The sequence below is a fragment of the Chaetomium globosum genome, genomic scaffold, assembly GCF_000143365.1.
Source record: "Chaetomium globosum CBS 148.51 scaffold_5 genomic scaffold, whole genome shotgun sequence".
Taxonomy (NCBI): Eukaryota; Fungi; Ascomycota; class Sordariomycetes; order Sordariales; family Chaetomiaceae; genus Chaetomium; species Chaetomium globosum.
Window position 1 is genome coordinate 2,598,582 of NT_165980.1, and position 22,399 is coordinate 2,620,980.

Below are 22,399 nucleotides of genomic sequence, written 5' to 3' on the forward strand. Positions count from 1 at the left end.
TTCGGATTGGGAGGGGGTGAGGGTGGTGGTGTTGGTGAGGTTTGAAGAGGAGGTGGCGGTGGTAGGTGGTGGCGAGTTCGCGGATAGGGGCTTGCAGGAATTGGAGTTGGCCCGTGGGGAGTTGGTGGAGTTCGAGGGTGCGTGGGAAGGAGAGCATCCCCTTCCAGGTGGTGGTGGGCGGGTGGTCGCCGTAGCTGTTCATCACGGAGGCGAGGATGCGGCGGCCGTCGGAGGTGGGGACGTTTTCCCAGGTGAGGGCGCCGTCGAAGTCGCGGCCGCAGTCGAGCCAGAATGATGTGCTGGGATCAACGAGATCCGCGGTGAAGGAAGTGCCGTCGAAGGAGCCTGTGAGTGCGAAGACGCCGTTGCCGCCGGCGGGGGAACCGGTGGCAGGGGTGATGATCATGACCCATTTCTTTTGTGTTGTTCCCTTGATAGGGAGCTCGAAAAAGTCGGGTACCTCCCACCCATGGATTCCATCGGGGAAGTTTGGAATGTGGCTGGCGGTGAAGTCGCTTCTCCAGGTCCAAGATGGCGCGTCGCTTGATGTCCAGAAGGTGACTTTCTCCTGACCTCCGTGTGCGAGGATCACTACCCATCGGCTCGAGGGGGTGTGGTAGAAAACTTTCGGATCCCGGATCTCCAGACCCCCGGTGGTATCATGAGACTCTTCCTGGGTTTGCGAGATGATGGGATTGCCTTGGTACTTGGGTCCATGTGACGCCCTGGTCAAGGTTGTACGCCAGTCCGCTGGTCCTGCACCCCAGTCGAGGGGAAGTAACCGGTGTAGAAAGCGAGGTATGGCGGGTTGGATGCGGATCCCAGTCCCGAAAGGTTCTGCGAGTCGAAATAGGCGGTCCCAGTGAATGCTTGTATGCCATCTGCACTGGAGATGGCAACGGGCTTGTGAGTCCAGGATACCAGATCAGTACTGGTGGCGTGGCCCTAACTGAGGTTTCCCCAGAAAGTTTCCAGTGGGGTTATGCTGGAAGAACAGGTGCCATATCGACCCGATTTTGATAAGACCGTTGGGTTCATTCATCCAATTCTGCTCTGGCACGAAGTGGAACACAGGACGAAAATCTACGGGGGCAGTGGCCGAAGGACGGGTTGCAGTGGTGGTTGTGCTTGTGACGGTCGTGTTTTCTGTCGTCCTTACTACCGTGCTGAGAGTAGTGCTTGTCGACTGACTCGAGCTGATGCGGCTGATGCTCGTGCTGCTCGTGCCGGTGGTGGGCGGCGTATCGAAAGCCGATCCCAGCATCTTTGCATCAATCGTAATCTCCTTTGTGCTTCCCCCGCTTGAGAAAAGCCGGACATCAATACCTACGTCCTGGGGAAATATCTGTGCCGACAAGGTCACCTCGCCTTCGCCACCAAAGATTTCAACCGAAGAGGAATCAAGAAGGATGCGCATAGTGATCTTCCCGTCACTGCCAGGGGAAAGCGGCGCGTAATAAGTGTTGGCGAATGTCCCGTCAAAGCCGACGTTTCCAGACTTGGTTCGATCAACAAACATCCTCTTCGTACCGAAATCGTACCCGATCCGTGTCTGCTGTGCCAGGTCCGAGGTTGATCTGAGGAGGAGGCCGAACTGAGACGAGGACGCCGAGTTCCGGTCAGAGAATGTCATCGTGATGTCGAGGGACTTCCCAGAGAGCGGGATGGGTTGACTCCCTTCCTCCACGGTGTTAAAAACGTTGGAATACGTCCCTGTCTGCAGGGCGGCCCAATCGGCAACAGGTTGTTGGATAAGTGTTGGCCATCCGTTGATGGTCTTCAGTGACAGTTTCCGAGGGATCGATGAAATACTGCGCCACGGAGAGGTCGGGATGTTGTTTGCGTATTGCCAGTTGTTCATCCAGGCAATGTCGGTGCGGTCTGCGGAGGGGAGTCCATTGAAAGGTGCCGCAGCATAGTAGTCAGGGCCCCAGTCCATCCAGTTAGTCCCCCTTGGTTCATCTGAGACATCCGAGAAGGAGATCTCATCCACCAGGATATGTCCCCAGCCAGTCGTACTGAGATCCACGATCTCAATGGCAGCACTCTGGCCGATCAAAGATGTAACATCCCAGCTCTTTGGCAGCAGCTGTTCGCTATCACTGCCCGTGGCAGTGCGGACGACCTCGCCGTTGACCTTGAGGTTGATGCATTGCACACCTGGGGCGTTCCCGCCACCAATGAGAAGGTTGATCCACTTCTTCGTGATGGTGAAGGTGGGCGAGACCAGAGTTCCAGTCGTCGCATCGCCATCGTAGAAGGTGTTGACGAAGTTCCCCCGCTGTCCGGACACAGCCTGCTGTCCCGCCAACGTGCCCTGGGCCGGGCTCTTCCCGACCAGACCTCCAGTGGCGGTCCATCCTAGACTCGCAAAAGTACCGTTCCCATTAAAGTCAAAAACACCATCACTCCTGGGCGCGGGAGTGGTAGCATCACCATAGAAGGTAATCTCGTCAATGAGTACGTGCCCCCAACTGCCCGTCTGCTGATCCACAACCTCAAGGACGGCAGTTTTCCCCATGTACTCAGCGACATCCCAAGTTTGTGGGAGGAGTCTCTCCTCATTGTGGCCCGTGGCAGTGTGAACAACCTGGCTTCCGATCTTGAGGTTGATGCATTCCTGGCCTGGTGCGTTGCCGCCGCCAATGAGGAAGTTGATGAGTGGTTGAGTAATTGTAAAGGACGGCGAGGTGAGCGTGCCGGTGGTTGAGTCTCCGTTCAAGAAAGTGTTCACGAGGCGAGTACCAGCATATCCGGAGACGGTTTGCTTTCCGGGGAGTGTCCCCTGAGCCGGTGCGGCCCCGACTAGCCCCCCTGTGGCAACCCAGCCGCGAGACGCAAAATCAGCAGTACCTTCGAAGTCTTGGAATGTGACAGTCCAAGTTGCTCCTTCTGAGGTGATGGATGTCGACACGGATGTGGAGGTTGGAGACGGAGACGGAGGCGGACTGTTGGAGTCCACAGTGAATGCCGTTCCATTGAAACTCCCGACAATGTATTGCGTCCCTGAGCCAACAACTCCAGGTGGCCCACTAGGATTGAGTCCGATCTGTGCAACCCACTTAGTCTCGGCTTCGTTTCCGTCGAGGGCGAGCGGGAAGATGCTAGGACACTCCCAGACACCCCCGACTGCATTCATGGGGCCGAACTCGCTAGTGTAGGTGTTGGCACTAGGGAAGGAAAAAAACCGCTTTTTTGCCAAAAAAGCGGTTATTAAACCACTTTGCTAAAAATCCGCTTTTTTCACCAAAATCCAAAAAAACCGCTTTTTTGACACGCCGCCCATCACCACCGCAACAGCCATTTTTTGTCGCTTCTACACCCCGCGAACAGCCTCACTATGGCTCGATTGATCGATTCAGAGATTCGTCATCATTTTACCCCAGACAACGCCCGTGACATTCGGATCCAGTTAATGCAATTCCGTCGGAACACATCTATCTTCCAGACACCCAATGATGCAGAAGGTTGGATCCTCGAGCCCGCCAATTATTGGCTAGCCATTGGCGCAAAAAATCCAAGCTGCATCTTGGTTGAGCCTGCTCTTCGACTTTTTGACTGTTTGGCCAATTCCGTTCCGTCAGAGCGTTCTTTCAGTTATCAAAACCTTATACACAACAAGGTACGGAACAAGTTGAGCCAGGAAAAAGCAGACATGTTGACATTCGTGTACTATAATTCGAGGGCATTGGAGAGGTCTCTAGTTATACCAGCAGAGTACAATAGTGGGTGTGAATCGTCTTAGTGTCACGGGGCGTGGTCAGGGGAGTCGCGGAACAGGGTCAGGTTCTGGCTAATGACTGAGTTGTGCGATGAGGAGAGAGGAAGCTCTCACAAGGGGACGCTAATGGAGAAGGAGATACTGCTGCCCACGTGACCCAAGCAGGTCAGGCTTGGTGCCGTGACACTTAGGAAAATACTGCCTGTTTTATCATACCTTCCTAATTGGGACACCTAACTCCCCTAGATAGACTAGTGTACGCACAGACTGCTTTTTTGCTTCAAAAAAGCGGATTTTAAACGGTTAGTAACCGTTAGTAACAATTGTTTTTTAGCAAGGGCGTACCCTAGTTGGCACCTGCAGGGCTAGCGCCCTGCAGGTTGGCCTGTGCACAAGCCCACTCACAGTTCTTATGTAGTTTCGGCTGCTGCAGCTTTAGCTGCAACAACCTCAATCCTTTTTAGGCACTTCCTCTGCCTCAAGAGTAGGTCCACTCCTTCAGGTTGGGCGAGGTGTAGATGAGCAGCTTGTGGAGTTGGGCTAGTGATATGACCGAGACCCATTTCTGGGTTGGCTCGTGCCAGAACACGAATGGGTCTCGAAACTCTCGCCACTGATCCGCGTAAGGTGCTGGAGGGTTGAGGATGACAGGGTTGGCGGCATCGTATGTTGTCCAGGTTACGCCTATCCAGGCTGTACGCAATCGATTGAGCTTGCTGTCCACCGTTGACTGACGTGCCGCTAGGGAGATTGAGTGGTCCGGGATACTACGTGGACAGCATTAGAGGGAGCCAACATTTTCAAGAATTCAAATGGAGGACTCACATAGGAGGTGTACATTTCCACAAATGGAACACTTCCGTTCGTGCCAAAGCCACTGGTGTTCTCGGTGTCAGCGACAGCAGAACCAGAGAAGAACATCTCAGAGATGTCACCTGGGTAGCCACGCGCAAGCAGGGCAATGGGTTGGTGCTTCTAGTGGGTCAGATCATCGGTGGTAGCATGGCCCCATGACATGGCTCCCCAAGTGTCTCCTCCAGGGTTATACTGGTAGTAAAGGTGATAGACACCATTGTGGTACAGGAGACCATTCGGGTCATTCATCCAGTTCTTTGCCGGCGTAAAGTGATAACGAGGTCTGTAGAGCTCATTGTAGGTTTGCGCGCCTGCTGCCCGCAAAAGGGAGAGCCCGAGCAGTAGGGCAAAGGCAAAAGAGATGACCATCATAACAAGACTGGTGCATCCAGAGATTGTATAGAAAGACGACCGATGAAGATCCTGATGGCGAGCTGGGGGGTTTCGAATTCGCGGCGAAGCATGGGCTTTTATACATTCTCAACCCCAGATTAAAACTTTCACTGTCGCACCTTTCTTTTGTCCTACAATACTCTCAATCTACTCTGGATTTCTGCAACTCTTCAGTTTAGTGTGCGTGGAGAGATGTAGACAGCGTGTACCTACCTAGGTACCTGGCCTCCAAGACGGTTCCCTACCTGAATGGTACCGGACCGCAGGCTCCATCTGGCAAGGGCCCCGACAAGCCGGCATCGCGATTCTGTGATGATCAGTAATAGAGTATTTCGAATCTTGTTTAGAGGCTCCCTGGATGTCGTGAGCGTACGGATCCATACTGCGGTATTTTCAGCGTCAACCCACTTACACGGAGCTCCTAGCATGGTTGGTCGCTCGGCTGCCAGGGTACCTGGTAGGGAGGTCCCACGTTGTACGGTTATATGCAACACCTCGAGGCTCAAGCGGCTGCCCTTCGAACACCCATCCACACACCGATTGGCGAATAAAGGGGGTGAGGTAAAAGAACCCCAAACTCCCCCGCCTTCCCCGCCTCGAGGGTTACATGTACCAGACTCACAACCACAGCTTCAAGTGTAGAAAGAAAGCGTCGGTCTGACCGACATACCTAGTGGGCCAGCTAGTGCTCCAACAACACCTGCTGCTGCAGGAAGGCTTCGAGAACCAGGGACGATGCTACCCTAGTGGAGTTCAAGGTTGTGGTATCCGGTACCGGAATGTTCGACCTTCTGTTTTCGGTTGACTGATCTCCGGCACTTGTGATCCTTGCAGGACGCTAGAAGGTTCCTCTTCCCTTCTCGAAGGCTTTTCTATCCGGGCTGCATGTGCCAGCTTGGCCAGCCAAGCCCAATAGAACAATAGTCAATCCTTCCCCAGGTCCGTGCTTGATACAGACACACTTGGTGGAAGCACAGCCTCCCCTGTTACAAGGGCTGGAATTCCAGGGCTTGAACAATCAGCTGCCGGGGGAACCGGCAAAACCAAGTGTATTAATAAGAATAATCTTCAATGGCCTCGAGAAGTCCATGAAGAGAGAAAGAGAAGTTCTGGAGCTATCTGACATTCTAAGTCTTCTTATACATGAAGGGTTTCGGTGAGAAGGTGAGGAAGGGCGTCTGACGAGGACGCCAATGAAATTAGTGAGGCTGACCGATGAGTGGCCATTGATTTCTGAAAATGATTGGTGATGGTTGAGTCCACGTAATGATCCGTGTGACATGATGGTTGAGTCCATGATGGTTGAGTCCATGATGGTTGAGTCCATGATGGTTGAGTCCATGATGGTTGAGTCCACGTAGTGATCCGTGTGACATGATGGTTGAGTCCACGTGGTGATCCGTGTGACATCTCCCTACCCTTGTCCCTACCCCAGACCCAAGCCTGGGATGATGATAACACGCTAATACACTCCGCACTGGGAATCTGGGGGAGACGTGAACACCAATTCCCTGTGGCTGATTTATTATACCTGCCCATTCATGTGGGCTTTGAAACGTAACGGACCCTTCAGCTCCGACGGAGATACCTAGTTATATTGTCGAGAAAAGTGACGCATTGCCGAGTGTTGTAATCCTCCGGGCAGCGTAATACTGGCTCCTAAGAGTCTAAGAGTGCGGCCGGCCGCGTGATGTCGCCCTGCTCTAAACTTTGAATAAGCTTCCCTTCCTCAGAAGACTCGTGCGTTATCCGAAGGAAGAAATACCATGTAACTCGATAGCCAGAATAGGCGTTGGCATCATGATAAAGGTGTTGTGTATTACTGTTGGTTGCCGCAAAACGGACCAGCAAGACCAAAAAGGGTTTGCCTCCAGGTAAGAGATGTGTTACTAGTGTTACCTCTCAGACGCAATATTCGTGACGATGTTGCAAAAAGGAAACCATGAGACTGTTTGGCTGTCACTGGAGGTATAGCTATCCGCAAACGCGATGGGCAAGCATGCAGGGATGGATTTTGGAACATCGAAGTCGAAAAGGAAACCAAGGTTCCAAGGCGTATATCGGGCTGCCTAAGTGTGAAATATAACTGTTCACCAAAAAATATCCAGTGTCCCCGCTGTTCCCCGGCTGTTGGTTGCGGGAGAGTATAACTAATGATTTACTTGCTTATTACCCCAGACCGCAGGGGCCGCCGTCCGTCCTCAAGAAGCAATACTTGGTACTTCTCATTAACACGCCCCTGAACATACCCCTGTCAAAAGTCCCACCAACACCTCAGCAACGGATCAGCTCCCTTCGTCCATGCTGATGTGGGCCGTTGGCACTTGGTCAGTAAGCAAACTGACCGAATCTTCATTTGCAGCACCACGTTGGCTTGGGGAAAGGAAAAAAACTAAACAGACGCATGCAATATGGAAGCGCAAAATATCCCAAAGTCGGTTGTCATTGTGAGTCAAATAAAGTTGAGGTCAGTCCACGAACAAACCTAACCAGATTACAGGTCGGAGGCTCCTTAGCAGGCCTCCTTCACGGGCTGTACTTGAAGCGGCATGGCAGCAATGTGGTCATCCTCGAACAGGATCCCAACGCGGTTCGGAGCAGCCACCAGGCGGGCATTGCCTTCGGGCCCAACACGGATGAGATCCTCCGTAAGTACGACGACACGGGCGTGCAGAGTTGCATAGCGTCCACAACCACCCAGTTCGCCTACCGCAAGACCTGGGACTTCCACCTCAACATCGCCCGGCGTCTCACCAGCTGGGGATTGCTGTACCGCATCCTGCGCGCCAACTATGACGGCCTGGCCTCCGACGCCGTCCCCAACCCGCCTCCTCCAAGGCAAGGCGACGGAAAAGCGGAGTACCGCTCTGGGCAGAAGGCCACGAAGCTGCAAGACAACCACGACTCCGTCACGGTCACCTTTGTCGACCAGGACGGCACCGAGGACACCCTCACCGCCGACCTCGTCATCGGCGCCGACGGCCTGCACTCCACGGTGCGGACCCTCGTCCAGGCGCCCACCATCAAAGAATACTCGGGCTACGTCGCGTGGCGCGGGACCGTGCTCGAGCGCGACCTGCCCCCAGAAACAGTCGCGTACTTTGACGGCCGCCCAACCATCAGCTTCCTCAAAAAGACCTACCTCGTCTCGTAAGCCGCCCCTCCCCTCCCCCCTCTCTCAACCAACCAAACACCAAACCAACCTCTCCCTAGCTACCCCATCCCCCCCGACGCCGGCACCTTCACCCCCTCCACCCGCCTGCTCAACTGGGTATGGTACTCCAACTCGCGCAACCCCACCCCCCTTTTAACCGACCTCACTGGCCACATCCACAGCAACACCATCCCCACCGGCCTCATCAACCCCCCTTTATGGCGCGCCCAACTCGCGCGCACCCTCCCGCAAATGCCTTCCCACCTAGCCACGCTGGTCGCCGCGACGCGGGACGAGGCCGTGTTCGTCACGCGCGTGAACGATGCGGTGTGTGAGGGGGCGGTGTATTGTGCGGGGAGGGTGGTGCTGGTCGGGGATGCGCTGGTGACGTTTCGGCCGCATTTTGCGGTGGCGACGGAGCAGGCGGCGAGGCATTGTCTTGGGTTGGGGAGGGTTTGGAAAGGGGAGAGGGGGTTGAGGGAGTGGGAGGGGGAAGTGGTCGGGTATGGGCGGAGGATGTGGATGGCGAGTCAGGTATTGGGGGTTTGGGGGTTGGGTGGGTGGTGGGAGTTTTGGGGGGTGTTGGGGAGGTTTGTGGGGGTGCTTTTGCGGGGGTTGTTTGCGGGGAGGGGATGATGTTGATGTTGTCGCTGGGGTTGTGGGGCTGGATGACGTGGGGTAATACATCGATCTTTACGATTGATGAGGTGTTTGGATAAAGATTTCCTGTCTTTTATCATAGATTGGATAAATAGGTACCTAAATAATTGTGTCCATCAGCGGGAGACGATATTCCGAGATGAAACCCTAAGACGGCACGACGGTCTCAGCAAGGCAAAGAGTTCTCTGCTGACCCAGATCCGAACGGGAGCAATAGGCCTACGGGACTATCTGTTTTTGCGAGGGGTCCCAGAGGTCCTAACGCCCGCCTGCGAGTGCGGGGAGGGACGGGAGACTGCCGAACACCTGGTAGTGTGGTGTTTGGCCCCACCGCTGACTCGAAGATGGGAGAGAACCGGAATTCGAACGCGACGGGACTTTTACTCTGTTCTACACGGTATTGATCCTGCAACGGCACGGCTCACGAGGAGGGTCCTGGGCTGGCTGATGGACTCGGGGAGGCTGCCGATGTACAGCCTCTTAGCCAGGAGGCTCGAGCTGGAAGCGGCGGCCTGAAACGCCCCCTTCCGGAGGCCAGGAGGCCTCCTCTCTTTGTATACGCAGACTCACCAGAACGCATCGTTCCTTGATTGTTGGTATGGGTTTTTTACCCGGCCCGGGAGGGCACGGTTTTCCTGTACACTAAATAGCAGAGGGTCCGGCACGCCCTAGGGCATAGCGGAGTATGAATAATAATAAATAATTGTGTAAAATTGGGGAATCGAGTCCGTTATGGGGATCGAGCTGCAGTACGGATCCGTACATGTACATCCTTCGTAAAGCAGGTAAGTGTGACGGCAGCTGCCGTCGGAGTGCACTGTGGCTCCACTTGGTTGGGCACGTGACCACACGCGCTGGCATTTAACTCCTGTATCGCGAGAGCTCTTCCAGCTTCTCTTCCTTTTCTCCCCATCTTGCAATTAGCAGAAATAGAGTCTCATCGGCAGTGCCCTCGCGCCTCGCCCAAATGTCCCTCGTCTCTCACAGTAAGAGCCGATTAATCTGGAGAATATCAAAGTTGTAAAATCGAGAACCCACTGTGTCTGTTGGTCAGCTGGATGAGATCTCTTTTCAGACAATGAAATTATGAACGATCGGGCCACATTTTACGTGGGAGGTAGTTATAACTAGTTAATCATAAATTCCAGAGTTTTGCTAGCCGGGCTGTGTCCCACTTTTCTGGCCAATGAATAAACAGGATCATTCTGCCCCTCAGTTAACTTGCCCATGCCTTCCTATTGCCGACTTCGCCGATTTCTTCTAACTTCACCACCACGTCGCCGCCGCCGAAATTCGCCGCGATGGATTCGCCGATTGATCCTGCCGTGGCGCCGCAGCCAACGTACGACATACCGAACCCGCCAGACGGAGGAATTAATGGTCAGTCCGTCGCGACGATTGACGATCTTCAGGCTCATCTCCAGGCCCACGCCGGGAGGCATGGTTTTGCTGTCATCCGACGCAACGGAGGCAACTATCGGGGAGACCCAAAGAAGCCCACGCGCTACAAGATCTGCTGCGACCGTGACGCTATTCGCAAGGCTGAAGGTTTCGGCAACCGCAAGACAGGCACCTCAAAGAACGATTGTCCTTAGTATGGCGTTGCCTCTGCCCGTCTTGCTGATGACTGGCGCTGGACCTTTCAGCTCAAACACCCTTCCCATAACCACGCACACTCTCTCGACCCATCTGTACACAAGCTTCACCGGAAGTTGACGTCCACCCAGACGAACCTCCTCCAGACCATCTCAAAGCATAAGGCCATCGGATCACGTGAGGCAGCTTCCATCGTCAGAGATGCTGTGCCTGGGTCTCTCGTCAAGCAAAAAGACATCGACAACGCCCGCCAGCGCCTACGTCTCACTGCGCTTAACGGTAGGACCGCTGTCCAACAGTTCATCAGCATCCTTATCGACATGGGCTACAAGCATCGCATCCAGTGGGCCGAAGAGGACCCTACCCGCCCTGTTGCCTTCGTCTGGACTTACCCGTGGTGTGAAAGTATGTGGAAGAGATTTCCAAAGGTCATCGGCTTAGACAACACCTACAAGACCAACCGCTTCAAGATGCCGCTCTTCCAGGTCACTGGCACAACAGATATTGGCTCCTTATATAACTGTGCCTTCGGTCTCGTGTCAACTGAACGCTGCGACGGCTACGACTTTCTTCTTGAGTCTATCGAATCGATTCGGGCCGAAATCTACGCCGAGCGTCCTAAGGTCGCGATTACTGACTTTGAAGATGCCTTACGGTCATCCATTATGGACATCTGCCTGACGCTCAACTTCAACTCTGCATCTTCCACATCAACCAGAACGTCAGCCTCAATGTCAAACGGAAGTGGCAAGGGCCTGGCGGCCCTGCTGAAGACGAGCTCGATGTTAACCGCGACAAGGAGGCTGCCGAGAACAAGGCGATCCAGAACCTCAACGATAGAGCCCGCGCCAATGAGATGCTCAACCGCGGCCAGCAGCCCCCAGAGATTCCTCATACCCCAACTGGCTTCTGTCAGCTATGGGCTTACGTTATCTACGCCAACACAGAGGAGGACTTCGATGCCGCGTGGGCAGCCTGCAGCAGGAATTCTCTGACCAACAGCCTGCCCTCGATTACATCTCTAATACTTACCTTCCTGTGCGGCATCAGTGGGCCAACTGCTTTATCTCGCAGTATGAGAACTTCGGCGTACGGACCAATTCACCCACCGAGACTGCCCATAAGGATCTGAAGTCTTACGTTATCACTGGTAGCTCTGACCTTTATGCCGTCTCGAAGGCAGTTGAAGAGATGATCCGGAACAAGGCTCGCACCTACACTGAAAAAGTAGCAGAGATGGAGACTCGCACTCGCTACGAGTACCTTCGCCGTGACTGGCTTAGGACCGTCTCTAAGGAGGTTGGTATGAAGGAGCTAGATCTGATGAACCGGCAGCGTCAAAAAGCCTACTCCGTCATCAACGGCGCCGGCGAATCTTTGAGCTGGGCCAATCGGAAACTGTACTTCAGATAGGAATTGAACTCGCGAAAAGGACTGCTTTCAATAGGGCTCGTTGAGATCTCTCGACTGCCGCAATAAACCCCAAAATTGAAAGTTAATTGTTGCAAACTGTACAGACGGTTCTGGTTCTACGTGGTCTCATTGGCCAGAAAAGTGGGACACAGCCCGGGCAGCCGACTGACACAACCCAGCTAGCAAAACTCAAATTGAAAACAAGAGTGAGGCCCACCGCATTGCTCGTGCCCACGCCCCACCTGGAGCAAACGCCCGAGTTTGGTTTCCTCGGCGGCGACTGTCGCGGTATCTTTGTTGCTTTTTACTGATCTTCCTAATGTTCATTGAATGAGCTTGGGAGCATTCGCGGCAACTTTGCAACTCTCCGCATTCACATCGCGGACGAAAACCACTTCATTCCGAAGCCACAACGCAAAAATGGATTACCTCGACGGTCTCGACGCGCAGACCTTGAATCTGATCATCCAAACCCAGCTTGAGGACCTCCAAGAAATTGCACGCACTCATGCGCCCAAGGGTAAGGGCCGCGTGGGGCAGCAGGACACCCGCGCCGACCTGATCGCTGCCATCGACGCTTATAGCGCCGATTTGACGGCCACGGCCCAGATCTTGGCCGATGAGGCCATGTGCAAGAGCATCGCTACCGCCGTGGACGCCGATGCCGACTTGATCAGCGCCGCCTTGTCGCAGGAGGACCAATTAATCCAGGACAGAGAGCTGGCCTTCCGCTTGAGCGGCCAGCCACGCCCGGCCGCTACCAGAGCCCAAAACATTTCCCAGAAGTCGTTCATGTCGACTACCACTGACGAACACGTTCTCGGGAAGTTGAGGGCGCTCAACCTTTCGCCTTCCCCAGGCCCCGCCGCTGCTCGTTTGTACCCGGAGCAAACGCACGCCGACCGCCCCGAGTCCTCCTCCTGGGCTCAAAGCAGGCGCCAGATTGTTCTCGGCACCACGACGGTAGTACGGAAGCCAGCGGTACCTGTAGTGAGCAGAACCTGTGTCGCCTGTACCGAAATCCACCCGGTCACTCGTCTCGCCAAAAGTCCCTCCTGCGGTCACGAATACTGCCAAGACTGCCTCCGGTCGCTATTCACATCCTCCTTCACCGACGAAACCCTTTTCCCCCCCAAGTGTTGCGGCAAGGTCCTCCCCATCGACACGTGCAAAGCCTTCCTCACACAAACCATTGTCGGGCAGTACCAGGCTAAGAAAGTCGAGTTCGAAACCCCCAACCGGACTTACTGCCAGAGGAAGTCCTGCTCGGCATTCATACCGCCACAATTCATCCTCGGCGGGATCGCCTATTGCCCCCAGTTAGGGTGCCGCGGCCAGACGTGCTCAGTCTGCAAGGGCGCGGCCCATTCTGGTACCGACTGTCCCAAGGATCCCGCTACGCAGGACATGCTTAAGCTGGCGGCCGCGGAGAACTGGCAACGCTGCTACTCGTGTTCCCGTTTTGTAGAGCTGGATACCGGCTGTAATCATATTAGTGGGTTGAACAACTGGGCTGTGTACTGCTACTGATGAACCGTGCTGACAACGGACCCTTTCTCGCCACTTCTAGCCTGCCGCTGCGGTGCCCAGTTCTGCTATGTCTGCGGCGAGGTCTGGAAGAGGTGCGGGTGTGACCAGTGGGACGAGAGGAACCTACTCAACCGCGCCAACGTTGTTGTAGACCGGGATCCCAGGGCGAGAGAGATGCCCCAAATTCTGCGGCAGGACATGGTACACCGGGAGATGGCCAACTTGATGGAGAATCACGAGTGCCAGCATAGGTCCTGGAGGTCGCGTGGCGGCAGCCACCAGTGTGAGGAGTGTTACCACACCCTTCCCAACTTCATTTATGAGTGTCGGCAGTGCCAGATCCTGGCATGCCGCCGCTGCCGCTTTAATCGGCTCTAGCCTTCCCTCGCCTATTGAGACAAACGGGTCGGCTTTCTTGTTGGGTCTGACTGATGTGCCCATAAGATCAGAGTCCCGGTTTGGTCGTCCGGCTCATGAAATACAAAAGTGTGTTTGTTGATTTAGAGTTTGGGTCACAGGGAGTTGGGGTCGCACTTTCCCCGCTAATCGGTTCACAACCGTTGGGTCAAGTTAGATTAGAGGTTGATGGGCAACATCGTACGACAACACAGGAATAGAAAGAGTAACCGGGCAGTCAGCCGGGAAATTGGATGAAACAAGCTATTTTAACCCTAACCCCACTCAAGAGTAGAAAATTAAGTCACCTCAATGTAACCACAATCTCACCATCTCAAGACACTGAACCTTAAAAACAACAACAGCTTTCAAACGGCATAGCGATTACAGTCATGACTTCTAACGATTTGAAAACCGAAAACGTCGACTCTCTCATCAATCGGGATGATGGGAGAAAATACTGGGAAAGCACTGATGCCACCGTCGACGGCATGCTCGGCGGACATCCCCACGTCAGCAGGGTCGAACTTCGGGGCTCACGGAACTTCCTAGCCAAGATCGGCATCGGGTCCAAGCCTGGCCAGCAGGTCGCTATAAACGCGCTCGAGGGAGGCGCTGGGTGAGTGTAGAAAAGGTACCGCCCAGTGACCGAATCAGCAATTAAACCTAATTCTCTTCCTCTCCCACGCAGCATCGGCCGAGTAACCGAGGGCTTGCTCCTCGGCGGCATTGCCCAGCACGTCGATATTATTGAGCCCATCGCCAAGTTTACGGCTCAATTGCAGGGAAAGCCGGGTGTGAGGAATATTTTCAACATGGGCCTCGAAGACTGGCAGCCCGGCGATGGCGTCCAATACGATCTCATCTGGATACAGTGGTGCGCTGCTTACTTGACCGACAAGCAGCTAGTCCAATTCCTAGAGAGGTGTAAATCGGCATTGAACCCGGATAGGGGCGTTATCGTCTTCAAAGAGAACACCAGTCCGGTAGGGAAAGACATGTTTGATGATGTCGACAGCAGCGTTACAAGGTGCGTCTTGTGGGGTCGTCGGTCTTCTTGTTGCAAATCTCTAACTGGCGTCACAGAGGCGACGACACGTACCGACGCTGTTTTACCGCGGCCGGGTTCCGGCTGATTAAGACCGAGTTGCAAAAGGGGTTGGTCTCAGGGGTGAAGCTTATGCCGGTCAGGATGTACGCGCTACGGCCTGTGCAGTCATGATAGAGGTTGGCTTTCAGTATCACAAACCATCAACCCAATATAGGTATATACCAGCGGCGCCACAACCAATCCCGCCTCGCCTTTTTTGTCATTCCTCATGTCTCATTATCCTCACGCCTGCGCCGCCTTACCCGCCTCCCCCTCCCCCTTCCCCTTCTCCCCCTCCCCATCCACCTCCCCCGCCCTCATAGCCACCACCTCCTCCTCCCCATCCTCCTCCCCCTCCCCATCATCTACACTCACCTCCTCCACCCCCTTTAACCAACCCCCCCAGCCTCCCCCTCCCTTCCCTGCCCCCCTCCTTCCCTGCCCCCTCCTCCCCCCTCCTCGTTTCGCCGACGCCGCCAAAAAATAATCCACCACCTCCCCCTTCTCCGCAAACCCCGCCACGTCCAGCGGGATGTAGTTCTTGTCGTTGGCCGCCGCCACCGACGCCCCCGCCTCCACCAGCGCCCGCACCACGCTCAGGTGTCCGCCGAGCGCCGCCCAATGCAGGCCCGTGTTGCCGTAGGCGTTGGGCGCGTCGAGGTAGGCTTGTTTTTGGGCGGTGTTGTTGGCGGGGAGGTGGGATAGGAGGAGGTTGACTGTTTCTGTGTGGGGGGGAAAGGGGGGGTTAGTTTGGGTTTTGGGGGTGGGTTGGGTGTGGAGGTGAGGAGAGGGGAGGGAGGTTGTGGGATGTTGGGGTGAGAATCGGGCTCATGGGGTTGGGAATCAGGGGGGATGGGTTGAGTTTTTAAGAGGGTGAGTGGTGGGGGTGTTTGATTTTTTTCTTGGTGGTGAGGGGTCTCAAGGGAATGAGCCCGAGTGGGACTAGGAGAGAAACACTGTAAACTTACCAAGATGGCCATTCCCGGTCGCCATATGCAGGCAAGTCGACTTCCCCTCGTCTTTTGCGCTTGTGAGAATCTCGGCAGGCGACACCTTTTCCCGCTCAGCCAACGATGAGAGCAGGGTCGTCAGCTCATCATTGTCGCCTGTCCGCGCGGCATACAAAAGGTCGTCGATTTCATCTTCGCTTAATTGGGGCGCCATTTTGCCGTCAGTGGCCTCCTCAGTGAGGACTAAATATGGGGAAATTCGAGGTTGAGGTGTGACTGGCCCTGAGTGAAACTTACTTCAACGGCTGCCGTTGAAATTTTTGGTGGTGGTTGTGGCCCAAACAGTGCGTATTACATATAATGAGTCTGCGCACTGTACCTCTAGGCATAACGCCGCCGGGACTCGAGCACATTATTTATGCTATATATTATATTATAGTTATTATATACTTACAAATCGTATCGTACAATTATATCATAGATATAAAGCTGGGATATTATGCATTTACCAATCACATACATTTCCAACGTAGGTACCTATAAGGCGCGGGTATAGGACTGGGTGCGGTTATAGGGTAGAACGGTGGGCGGTTTAGCAGGTGTAGCCTGTAAAATAATGCCCTCCGGGTAGGTACTTTACCCATTGAATCGGGTCCTATAGTAGCGCTGTTGGGGGAGGGGGGGTAAAATACCTGTCTAAAATGCTTGTTGACTTCTAGAATGTTTACTAAAATACCAAGATACCTGATCACAACTTTCAAGGAATGATTCCTCTCCCTTATAGAGCCTCGCTGCGGTATTTCCCAACGATATGCTCCAACTGATGCTTTATCATGTTGAGGAGGACTTCAACTTCATCCAAGCGTTCCCCAGTGCTTCCCTCTGCCCTAAGCTTAAATAGGCGGTCAATGATTAAAGCAATGTGGAGGAGGTCTTCAACTTCATCCAAGTGTCCACTAGTGCTTCCCTCAGCTCTACGCTTCAATAGACGCTCCAATCGGTGGTTGGTAATGTCGAAGAGGTTTTCAAGTTCAGGCAAGCGTCTACTACTGCTCCCCTCTGCTCTTGGAGGCTGCGTATCTGGATATTGCAACTCTCGTCGTAGCTTCTGACCGTCCCCGGCCGTCCTCGCAAGAAGGACAGCCTTGTGATGTCGGAGATTCGAGTTCGCCCGCTCGGCAACAGCTTTGGCCCTGGCATGTATTTCGGCGACTCTGGGGTCATCTTTTTCGAAGATATTGAGCGCGAGACCCAAAACTTTCTCTAACGCTGCCATGGCCTTCTCGGTGTCCTGCTCCCTGTGGTGCGTGGTGGCCAATCCATAGAGCAAGTACAAGGCGACCTTACCGCTCGGCCAAGAGTGCCCCTGTTGAAGCTTCAGATATTCAACAGCTCGCTGAAAGTCCGTTTTGGCAGGTTTGAGGCGACTGACAAACAAGTTGGCAAACGCAAAACTACTCTTCAGATCAATTTCAAAGGAGGCGTAACGACCGTCGGGTACAGCTAGGTCGGCAGGACTAAGGTGCCTTTGGACAAGGCTCGCGCATCGATTCAAAGATGCTAGATGGAGTTGAAGATGAGCTCCCTTTTGGCCAGCCAAGTTTGGGAATAAAATCCTACGACAATCTCAGTCAGGGATGATGGGCGCCTTCCAGAAGATCCAAGAAGTAGCTCTCACCTTTCTTGTGAGAGAAGCGCACCAGCACTGAGCGTTGCGGCGGCTGCAAGTATCCATGGCTCCTTCTCGGGCGTAGCCTCGATAACAAACTGACAGATGATGTTGTGAACCGAAATAGATTCAGGAGACACTGCATCGCCAAAAGTTTTCACTAGGCAAGCACCACGAAGATGCTGATAGCGAGAAGAAACGAGATGTTGTTCGTTAGAACTGCCTTGAGATGGGCGTTGTCAAAGCTCGCCAGCGTGGCATCTAGAGGGCGTTCCTCTCGGTCAGAAAGCCGAAAGATCACCAAGTTGAAGCGCCAGGGGCCGAGAAACGCAAGAAGAGTCAATAGAGCAGCAGCCTCGGGAGATACTTCCTGGATGGTCGAGTATAGCATCTCGATCAGGGTGAAGAGTGAAAGGCTTTTCTCGTATTTGAGGAGTCCTTTTGGAATCCTTTCAGCGGAAAGGCGCTGATAGTGTTGTCGATAGCCGGACAGGAAATTCTTGAGTGAGAATCGGTTGAGCTGGATTAGAGCGGCCGCGTGCTCAATAGGCAGCGGCAGGCAATCCAGCTCCTTCACGATAGCTTTAAACATATTTTCGTCTGACACAAGTTAGCGGCCGTTTGTACATACAACTGACAAAAACGTCAGGAAGACCTACCCTCCATCGATGTAGATACCTCACTACTCCCCTTACGGAGCCTGGTAACAAAAAGCTGCCCGCCACTCTCAGGATCCAGGCTGCTAACCTCATGACTTTCCATACCGAAAACGTCGGCGGCCTCTCTTCTGATGCTTGTGACGATTATGAAGCCATGGTGGTAATGTGGCACACATTGCGTGAAATCTTGCCCCTGCAAGTCGTCAGCGCTGTCAATGACCAGCAACCAGCTTTTGTGCATCGTAAATCTCAGCCTCGATACGACCATCTTCCGGTCATCCTGCTCGTAATACTTGTTTGGTAGATTAGCGGCGGGCCAGGAGGACGAGATGAGCCTCGCTGCGTCGGAAAACGATGATGAGGTAGTCTCTGTGCTTGATGCCGTAATCTAGAAGATGCAGGTAAACAACTTGCGGTGCTTCTCGACATATCTCAGTGCAAGTTGTGACTTCCCAGCACCTGGCATTCCGTACAGAACCATTCCCTTCTGGCCGGGTTTCCCGGGGTTGAGAGAGCCTTCCATGGCGTTCAACTCTCGCTCACGCCCGACGAAGGTGTTGGTGAAAATGGGAAGGAGTTCCAGACACCGAAAGTCAAGGCCCTGATTCTCACGCTCTGTGACCACGATCAGCGAGACGGTTCCCACGAGGACAGCGCTGCATTCATGTTCTATTCTAACAGACCTTCCGCCGAAGGTAGCGCAAGTCTAGCTAATTTGACTACAGCGTCTCCAATGGGAGAGAAGCGCTGGTGTTCATTCGCGCGAAACTTGCAAATGGTCCGATGGTTTGACCTCTCCAGTGGGAATAAGACCTCGTTTTTGATATGCATGGCCGCTGAGGATTCATCAACAACCTTTGCGTCTGTGAGCCATTGCATGGAAACATCTTCTGCGCGGAATGGGGAGTGTTCATGCGTTGGTATAACTTACAATCACGTTACCGTACTTCTCAGTTTTGTAGAAGCTCCGGATGAAGAGACTGTCGGCCCTCTCAACGAAGCTGTCAGACAACTTCACCCAGTCCTTGGAGCTCTCCTTCAAGACGCTGACGAAGTTGCTGTTACCTGCAAACCTCAGTGATAGCCACTTCGCAACTTCGGCAGGTACTTTAGCCCAGTCCGCAAGACCGGAGCCACGATGAGGAACGCCGAGGAAGAGACAAGCCCTGACCTTCTCCAGGATGTCTTGGTCGTGGGATGAGTGGTTCCATGCATGGACGAGAGCCTGGTAAGGCCATCAGCATGCCTGAGCGGTTATATGTATGGAAGTTGGGACGAAGCGACGTCTTACCTCTTTCACCACTAGTCCACCGAGGCTGTGGCAAATAAATATAAGAGGCGAGTCTCTCTGTTTCTACGTCTTGCGAAAACCCCGGAGTCTCATCAGTAGGCTCCTTCCCGCCGTTGGCAGGTCTCCAACAGAGCGGCTGAAGACGGTCGCTGAGTCATAGCCGAACGATCTGATCCGAGCTACGATGTTGAATTCAGCAAGGAGGTCAGGCAACCTATTCCTCAGCCAGATTGCACCGTCATCGCCGGTCCATGTAGTCTGCCAGTTGCCACCGAGCCCGTGAACCGCTACGATACCATTACATGTTAACAGCGGTCTTTACAGCCACGGCTCTCAGACTCCTCACTCAACATGGCGAGCATTTGGCAACGCCGACTGGACTGACCCTGCTGCGGGAAACTCAAAAAGCCCAAGCTTCTCATTTGAAGGAGGTGCTACGAGTGATGGTCCTGGGTTTGGATCTCCAATTATCGACTGGGGGTTGACCTCTCCAGGATCCGACACAGGTGCTTGATCCCCTTCATCTGTAGCAGTGAATGTGCTGGGCAGTGAAAGTTGGGATTTTGTCTCAGAGGCTGTGGACAGATCCTTCTTTCCTTTGGAAATCCGACTCAGCCCTGGGATCCTGTCCCGGAGCCTCTTCGGAGGCGGCACCGTGGCTAATTTTAAGAGACTGACGGCTGGGCCTAGGACCTAGGATGCTGAGGAACATAAAGAGGTGCGTTCTCGGGGCCTGTGCGAGAGGAAGCTGAGACGGGGGAGGATCTCGGCCCAACCGGCAGCCTCATGCGGCGGGCATCGCAGCTCTGACTGACCCCGCACCAGAATGCATGTATGGCCATCCAATCATCGTCAGTGAGGCCTCAAGCAGTACCTAAATATCACACTGCAGCGCCAACATCCAAGATTTATCTGTACCATCAAGCATTACCGATCCCAGATTTCGGATATAAATACAACCTCAAACCGCCTGCCGTGACCACCACGAAGTCAATTCTCCAAGTCAATACGAATATACCATACCAAAAGGACCCAGGCACGATGTCTGATGTCGACCAACTAGGTAAATTCCTCGTTGCAGGCCGCCGGCGACCAACCAGAATTCAACGACCAGGCAAGTACCTAGTCATGCAACTAAACCTCGAACAGTGGACCGAGTAGTTTTATGACACTGACTTGGTCCCGTCAAAGGACCAGGTTATCCATGTACAAGGTCTATAAGCTTGCTTAATTTCGCATCTAGCCAGTCCGAACTGTCCCCATAGTTGTCGACCGCCTGTATCTCCGCCTTGATATTAAGCATCAACATCCGCTGCAGCTCACGCATCTGCTCCGCTCCGTCGTTGTTCATAGCTCCAGCGCCAAACACCTCCTTCATCACGTCAACAGCTTTCCTCCTGTCGTGCTGGGTGAGGGGAAGGATAGATTCGCTCGGCCTTCGTGCTCGCGCCCTGCCAATCTTCGCCCTTTTTGTCGGTCTCTCGCTTTGTGAACCTACAAAGCAACTCAGCCAACAAAAATCCACGCGCGCAGGAGATTGGATTATTAGCTTACCGTCAAAGGAATGGACCACGGACGCTTGACTGGCCGTTTCCTGAGTAGATGTGCCCTGGCTAGCCTGGCTGTTATCATTGTCGCTCGTTTCATGGAGGTGTGTAGTCTCGTTGAAAATGTCGTCGCTGACGATACCCAGCCACCGAAGCCGCGGCACTGTGGCATTCTCCTCGTGATCCAAGCGCCGGCTTCCATATCGGTATGTCCGCATAATGGCTACCCCATGCGGGTCAAAATCCACCAGGATAAACAAGTCCAGCTGGGGCCGAAGTGTACTGATGACAGATAGAAAACGTCTCGTCGTCAGATCTGGAAATCCCTTTGCCTATGTGGTCATACAATTTTGTAAATTAGTATAGTCCTGCTCTCTCCATTCAATGAGACTTGGCAGCTGTGCCTCCCCATACCGTTATCAGAATGCCATGTCCTGCCTGAGAGGTGGTGGAATACTGCGAAGCAGCCAACGTCCGGAATGTTGCCTTGTGCCATGAGTGAGAAATCTTGGAGACAAGCGATATCAATTTGGGGAAACATCTTACCTCTTTCTCAATGACCAAAACCCATCGCGTCGCGCGAAAGTTGATCTTTTGTATCGAACTGATCGACGGTAACAGAGTGCCCTGCGACAGTTAATGATGTCAATTCGCGTCGTCCTGGCTGGCTGAATACACACCGTGTCACCAGCTACATCGCAGCTGTGAATGGAACCATCACGAAGAATGATGTCAATTGGCCCGGAGATCAGTCCCTTTGCTGCGGCAACCTGAGAAGTTCAGCAACGCATCAACAACGGAATACCCGCAAGGAAAACTTAAGGGACTTACAATGCCCAAATCCTCCCGACCAACAGCCAGAGTAAAGGCAAGGTTATCCACCATGTCGTCTACCGCGCTCTGCGACCGAAACAGGTCGGGGTTTTGATAGTATATGTTCCTACACACTGTCACGGCCCTGGCCAACTTCTAAAGAAAACGAACAGCAAGTCTCACCTTTTCGTGATTAGATTGCCAGAGAGCAACACTTCGTGTGACATCTCAATGATACGAAAGAGAGCTTCTACAATGGCAAGCGAAATGTGAGTTCAATGTGACCAGAGACTTTCTCCCTTCCTCTGTCGTACCGAACTTCTTCGCCTCCTGAATTGTCCGCCCGGGGAACCTCACGACATCAAGCGACCGATTTTCCTCATTCTGCGATTGTGAGCTCGCATCATTATTGGAAGACCGGACGCTTCGATAAGGAATCACCAGCTCGTTGCCGGTGCAGATTGCATCCACGATTGATTCTAGTAGGGCCTCTATTTGGGAGATGGCGGGCGTTCGAGTCCCGGGGGGGATTTGCACCGCCTCGGAGCTAAGCTCTAGTAAAACTGAGCGATGTTGTGGTCGGGGGGTGGACATCAGACGCCTGTGTGTCGTCCATGATTTGTTCTTGAACCCCTGAGATCGAAAACATATTTCCGGATTAA

General features: G+C 53.7%; 8 protein-coding genes across 8 annotated transcripts; 4 read left to right on the top strand and 4 right to left on the bottom strand.

Moving 5' to 3' along the window:
• Positions 1–925: 925 nt before the first annotated feature.
• On the bottom strand, positions 926–3,304 carry CHGG_07684 (uncharacterized protein; the record flags this gene model as incomplete). The annotated part of the gene is made up of 2 exons (XM_001225339.1): positions 926–3,190; positions 3,290–3,304. 2 exons carry the CDS (start codon positions 3,302–3,304, stop codon positions 926–928), a joined length of 2,280 nt encoding a protein of 759 aa, XP_001225340.1.
• A 1,392-nt stretch (positions 3,305–4,696) lies between these two features.
• Positions 4,697–4,945, bottom strand: CHGG_07685 (uncharacterized protein; the record flags this gene model as incomplete). The annotated part of the gene is made up of 1 exon (XM_001225340.1): positions 4,697–4,945. One exon carries the CDS (start codon positions 4,943–4,945, stop codon positions 4,697–4,699), a length of 249 nt encoding a protein of 82 aa, XP_001225341.1.
• A 1,307-nt stretch (positions 4,946–6,252) lies between these two features.
• On the top strand, positions 6,253–9,299 carry CHGG_07686 (uncharacterized protein; the record flags this gene model as incomplete). Its single annotated transcript, XM_001225341.1, has 7 exons — positions 6,253–6,326; positions 6,750–6,843; positions 7,231–7,300; positions 7,370–7,416; positions 7,470–8,119; positions 8,183–8,450; positions 8,904–9,299. 7 exons carry the CDS (start codon positions 6,253–6,255, stop codon positions 9,297–9,299), a joined length of 1,599 nt encoding a protein of 532 aa, XP_001225342.1.
• A 785-nt stretch (positions 9,300–10,084) lies between these two features.
• On the top strand, positions 10,085–11,792 carry CHGG_07687 (uncharacterized protein; the record flags this gene model as incomplete). Its single annotated transcript, XM_001225342.1, has 3 exons — positions 10,085–10,377; positions 10,687–11,163; positions 11,354–11,792. The coding sequence occupies 3 exons, from the start codon at positions 10,085–10,087 to the stop codon at positions 11,790–11,792; spliced, it is 1,209 nt and encodes a 402-aa protein (XP_001225343.1).
• Positions 11,793–12,212: 420 nt separating this feature from the next.
• On the top strand, positions 12,213–13,700 carry CHGG_07688 (uncharacterized protein; the record flags this gene model as incomplete). The annotated part of the gene is made up of 2 exons (XM_001225343.1): positions 12,213–13,287; positions 13,363–13,700. 2 exons carry the CDS (start codon positions 12,213–12,215, stop codon positions 13,698–13,700), a joined length of 1,413 nt encoding a protein of 470 aa, XP_001225344.1.
• A 410-nt stretch (positions 13,701–14,110) lies between these two features.
• CHGG_07689 (uncharacterized protein) lies at positions 14,111–14,940 on the top strand (the record flags this gene model as incomplete). The annotated part of the gene is made up of 3 exons (XM_001225344.1): positions 14,111–14,337; positions 14,410–14,748; positions 14,805–14,940. 3 exons carry the CDS (start codon positions 14,111–14,113, stop codon positions 14,938–14,940), a joined length of 702 nt encoding a protein of 233 aa, XP_001225345.1.
• A 111-nt stretch (positions 14,941–15,051) lies between these two features.
• Positions 15,052–15,972, bottom strand: CHGG_07690 (uncharacterized protein; the record flags this gene model as incomplete). Its single annotated transcript, XM_001225345.1, has 2 exons — positions 15,052–15,530; positions 15,777–15,972. The coding sequence occupies 2 exons, from the start codon at positions 15,970–15,972 to the stop codon at positions 15,052–15,054; spliced, it is 675 nt and encodes a 224-aa protein (XP_001225346.1).
• Positions 15,973–16,536: 564 nt separating this feature from the next.
• On the bottom strand, positions 16,537–21,809 carry CHGG_07691 (uncharacterized protein; the record flags this gene model as incomplete). Its single annotated transcript, XM_001225346.1, has 13 exons — positions 16,537–17,185; positions 17,437–17,525; positions 17,600–18,009; positions 18,087–18,460; positions 18,770–18,792; positions 19,018–19,311; positions 19,378–19,402; positions 19,763–20,070; positions 20,588–20,871; positions 20,932–21,256; positions 21,471–21,551; positions 21,605–21,694; positions 21,756–21,809. 13 exons carry the CDS (start codon positions 21,807–21,809, stop codon positions 16,537–16,539), a joined length of 3,006 nt encoding a protein of 1,001 aa, XP_001225347.1.
• Positions 21,810–22,399: the final 590 nt, after the last annotated feature.